The following is a 4,661-nucleotide window of genomic DNA, read 5'->3' as shown; positions in this document are numbered from 1 at the left end:
GGCACCCTCTGCAAAAAGTTGCTCATGTTCCTAGTCCAATATGTTGACTCATCAACATTATAAATTTGAATAATTAGTTAAGCCTTGCCCCAAACATAAGCAAAAATCTTCAAAGATAAGGTTAGTGTGTCATTCTCCTCTTATTCCCTCTTTAAAAGTACTTAGAGCTAGACATATGCAATGCACATGAGAGATAATATGGACAGTGAAAACTTAGAACCACCATTGATAAATGAAAAAAATAAATAAAAATTTCATGCCAAGTCCTTTTCATATGCTGGGTCCATGATCAACCAAAAAAATGTTGGGTCCAAGCTTCTAGATAAAGGAGAAGAGAGATGCATGAAAGGATAATATTCTTTCAATAATTGTACCAAAGCAATTAATGCTTAGTTAACGTCATACGCGCGCCTTCAGTCCAAAATGCAACTTGCTAGAAAATACAAGTTAACATGTCACATCTAAGATTGGCATAATTGACCAAAAAGAATTTTATCTCTTGGATTTTATCTGATTAATTGAAGATATTGAAGAGAATTCTGAAAAAAAAAGAAGGTGTCGGGGAAATTATTCAAGGTCCCTATTTGTTCTTGTTTTGTATTGTTTTTGTATTGCTTTTCATTTTTATAATCTCATGAAATGAAATGACGGGCTGTTCCTTCTCTTTTAGGAATTTTTTTTTTTAACCTACCATCATGTTTATAAGAAATTTGGGCTTGCTCATTCCAACTCATTGCAAACAAACAAACCCTCATTTAAATAATTGTCCCACCTATCTTGCGAACGTGCTAACTAAATGTGCATCTCTTGGAACTCCTTTCCCTAGCTCTTCCACTTAAAGTCCATATATATCCAGACAGCCACACAAAATTAGAGATCTAAGAACGAAGCCATTTGATTTGCTCGATGGTCATTTGGACTTGAAGGTAAACAAGATGTTAAACCCTGAGGCAGAAAAATTGCCCACCCTCAACCATTCGATGGCGATAGAGGAGCTCAGCCGGGGGCGGGAGCTCACAAGCCAGCTAAGAGCTCTGGTTTCACCGATGAATCCGGCTAACGAGCAGGTGGAGAGGGCTGGAGTTCTCTTTGAAGAAGTGTTGAAGTCTTTTACTCTGGCTCTCTCGGTCCTCGGGCCCGGTGAGAAGCCAGGCAAGGAAGCCGTGGCTGGTGGAGCTAGCTTACCTGCCTCCGGTGGTGGGAAAAAAGGGCCTGGGGTGAAAAGAAAACGGGTGGTGGAAAGCAGAGGTGATCAAGGCCGCAGAAGGTAATGTTTTTTGTATATATATACTCATCACCTTTGTTTGACGAAGCAATGTTACATATCCTACTCCATTTCCCGTCTTGACATGATCCACCTTAATGTTATTACCAGGCCATATATATATATATATATATATATATATATATATATATATATATATATATATATATATATATATATAGCAAGAAAAAAATTATCGGTGGTGCATCATAACCCTCAGACTCATGCAATCAGTTGGTTAAACGAGAAAACAAACTGGATAAGACTAGTCATCTTGAGGTTCTCTTGTTTTTCCTTTTTTTTTGGGGAATGAAAGGAGGCTAAGGAGGGTGTTCCTCCGTTAGCCGCCTAATTCATCCTGAGGTTCATATAACTTTTTCTCGGTATTTTTTGCACTATATTTGCCTTATGGTAAGGGTCTATTTAGGAAATCCAAAAGGATTATGCTGGATTTCTTACAAAACAGCCTATATTTTTTTAAAGATCCATCCTAGTCTTAAGCCTAAACCCAATCTCCGAACCTGTAGGTCTGCGGGAAAAGAAGAAAGATTTTTTTTTTCCCTCCCACAAGTTTTGGGTGGAGAGGTACCGAGTTGATATGGGCTTTTCTCAAATATAGTGCCCACTTCATGACATCGTGCCATGAGTTGAAAAAGATTGCTTTTGATAAAAAGAATGGCAGTTGATGTGGTATTTTTAATCAAGCATGCAGGAGGTGTACCGTATCATGGACCACTATTACATCCATGCCGATGGCTGATGGCTACCAGTGGAGAAAATATGGGCAGAAAAAGATCTATGGATCTAAGTATCAAAGGTAGCGTTTTCTTAATTATACAATGTTAAAATAAATGAGTCGAGGCCTGTTTGCATCAATCGATGACTTCAACATCCCGGGGTTCAGAAGTTCAAAGGAGCTAACTCAAAAACTTTCTTGATTCACAGAAGCTACTACAAATGTTTACGTAGAAAGGATCAAGGATGCCAAGCAACTAAGCAAGTGCAGCAAAAGGATGATGGTAACCCGCCAAAGTTTACCGTCACCTATCAGATGCCCCATACTTGCAAAAATTTGGATATCACATCTCAAGTTGGTATGGATTCTGGCCTCGCAGAAACTTCAGTTTTAGATAATGGATCCAAGTCCCTGGATATCCAACCTCAGCAACCCTTGCAATCTGAAATCCTCAAGATGGAAGAGCCCGAGAAACGTCTCTTCACTGATTTAGCCAGCATGCACTCCCCTATGTTATTTGATGATATGAACTTGATAATGGGCATGACTGGGCTTGATGGGTGGTGCATATCTAATGAAGAAGCACCTTGGTTTCAATTTCCGTCCGACGCAAGAGGATGACTTCAAGATCCTAGTAGGAACGGCACAACGAAGGGGCTGCATGCATAGAGTGGGTTTAGGAGCATGGAGATGTGAAACTATGAAAGAATAATGATGGTGTGTTTAAATAATGTGTCTCATATGAAGCTTCATATGTGCTTCCATTTCTTTTCTACTTTAAAAAAATTACAAAAATCAAGACAAAAGAATTTTTTTGATGTGATTATTTTTATCTTTGTTTTTTAAAATTATTTTTATTATTTCTAAAAAATAAAAGTAAGATACTTAATTTTATTATGTTCAAAAATAAGATGCGGCCATTGCAGCCACCATCATCACTATCGCTGCCACTGTCATCTCCATTACAACAATATGATCATCATTTTTACCATTGTTGCTGATGTCTTCACCACTGCTAGAACTGTCACCACCACCTCTACCATCTCCATCATATCTCTTTTTCACCATAGCCTCTATGCTACACCACCACTACCACCATCACTGTTAACATTACCACTATAGTTACCGCTATCTCCGCTACCACTATCAACGTCTTGTCTGCTACCATCATATTTTTACTTTTAAAATAATTAGATTTACCAAATATATTTATATTTCAAAAATTTAAAATAAAATAGAAATAAAAATTTCTACTTTTCTATTTTTGAAAATAGAAAAAGAAAAATGATGCTAAACAACACATTACATTGCTTCTATTTTTCAAGTAAAAAAAAGGAAACAAAAAGAAAGAAAAGCTAAATAAAAAATATTTTTTTCCATTGACGAGAATTTAAGATGGGCTTTCTCCGGCGAGAACGGAGTATACTGAACAACTGGACTATAATGGAAGCATGCTCCCAATAGTTAATATAGTAACTCATGTCATTTTCTTTAGCCCTTCATGCAAAACAATCCTATATTCAAGTTTGGACTCGGCGATGCCAAGCTATTTGCCTACATTAAATTATGAGCTTGGCCTTAGGCTATGGGCATTGTTTGGACAGTAGTGAAATTAACATTAGGATTTTATCAGTTGCAATTAGGATATAGCCAGCATCCTTCTTCAGACTAAGATAAGGTTAATTATAACTAGCAAACCGTAGAAATTAACATGGAGTACTCATAAACAAAATTTTAGCTAAATAAAACAATATAAAATGCTTGGTGATAACTTATCAAGGAAAAAAGCAATTGGGTTCTCCCCTACTTTTCTCAGAAAAAAAAATCTAATAAGTACATGTACCACAGAAAACAATTTCATAGTGACTCAGCACTAGTCTTAGTTTATCGACATTTAAAGTTGGATTGTCCACTACGTACATTGCCAATCTACTTTAAATAGGCAATCTAAATTAAGTTTTTGAGTCGCCAACTTCTAGAACAATTAAGTGATAAGCAAATTATGAGATAACACACTGCACCACCAATCTTTGTACGTACCTCAGCACTCAAAAGTGCTTAAGTACAGTAGAAGGAAGGCCCACAACAAGGAACCTTATGGCCAGGTTTTAAGCAGCGGGCTGTGGCAGTCCGAATTCACTTGGAAGAGCTATTCCTCTCTCTTTAAATGGTTTTATCTGTGCTTCTTCAGTCTGGAAAAGGCCAGGCCCTGCCTGAAACCTTCAACAAGTCACAGTAATACCTCGTTCTAAACGTAAACAGATCGAGGAAGTTTGTGAGAAAAGGATTGCGAAAGGAAGATGGTCACAATTGCAATGAGGATCTTTGGAGGTAAGTCCAGTGCCTGGTCTCATCCTTTGAATACTATAACTAGCCGCTGGCTAAAATATAATTATTTGTTGCGTTTATTTAATTAGCCCAATTTAAATGTACTAATATGGATATAATCATATGGGAGTTCGACGGATCTTTCTAATCTATATATCAAACTAATATAAACGGTTGATCTGTGTTCGCTCAAAAGTGACCCAGAAAGGGAGACTTTGTTCACTTTAGGGTTCCTTTGAGTACCTTCATGATACCATATAGATCTTATAATCTTTTTCCAAATAAAACGCCTTGCTAGCTAAAATTTTTGTTTCTCATATTGGAGCTAATTAA

At 37.0% G+C, this 4,661-nt stretch overlaps 1 protein-coding gene across 1 annotated transcript; it reads left to right on the top strand.

Moving 5' to 3' along the window:
• Nucleotides 1–768: 768 nt before the first annotated feature.
• LOC103702138 (transcription factor WRKY45-2-like) lies at nucleotides 769–2,764 on the top strand. Its single transcript, XM_039124368.3, has 3 exons — nucleotides 769–1,267; nucleotides 1,977–2,081; nucleotides 2,210–2,764. Exons 1-3 carry the CDS (start codon nucleotides 936–938, stop codon nucleotides 2,619–2,621), a joined length of 849 nt encoding a protein of 282 aa, XP_038980296.1. The 5' UTR covers nucleotides 769–935; the 3' UTR covers nucleotides 2,622–2,764.
• The last annotated feature ends 1,897 nt before the right edge of the window (nucleotides 2,765–4,661 follow it).

This window comes from Phoenix dactylifera, chromosome 8 (genome assembly GCF_051530095.1).
Source record: "Phoenix dactylifera cultivar Ajwa chromosome 8, Ajwa_hap1_PhDact_Kaust_v1.1, whole genome shotgun sequence".
NCBI lineage: Eukaryota > Viridiplantae > Streptophyta > Magnoliopsida > Arecales > Arecaceae > Phoenix > Phoenix dactylifera.
Note: the sequence above shows the minus strand (reverse complement) of the source record. Positions and strands in the feature narration are given on the sequence as shown.

Bases quoted from the DNA above. Each gene is read 5' to 3' on its own strand.
- LOC103702138 (XM_039124368.3), top strand. From the start codon at position 936: ATGTTAAACCCTGAGGCAGAAAAATTGCCCACCCTCAACCATTCGATG. The intron at 1,268-1,976 runs GTAATGTTTTTT...TCAAGCATGCAG, and splicing joins GGTGATCAAGGCCGCAGAAG to GAGGTGTACCGTATCATGGA. The intron at 2,082-2,209 runs GTAGCGTTTTCT...CTTGATTCACAG, and splicing joins TATGGATCTAAGTATCAAAG to AAGCTACTACAAATGTTTAC.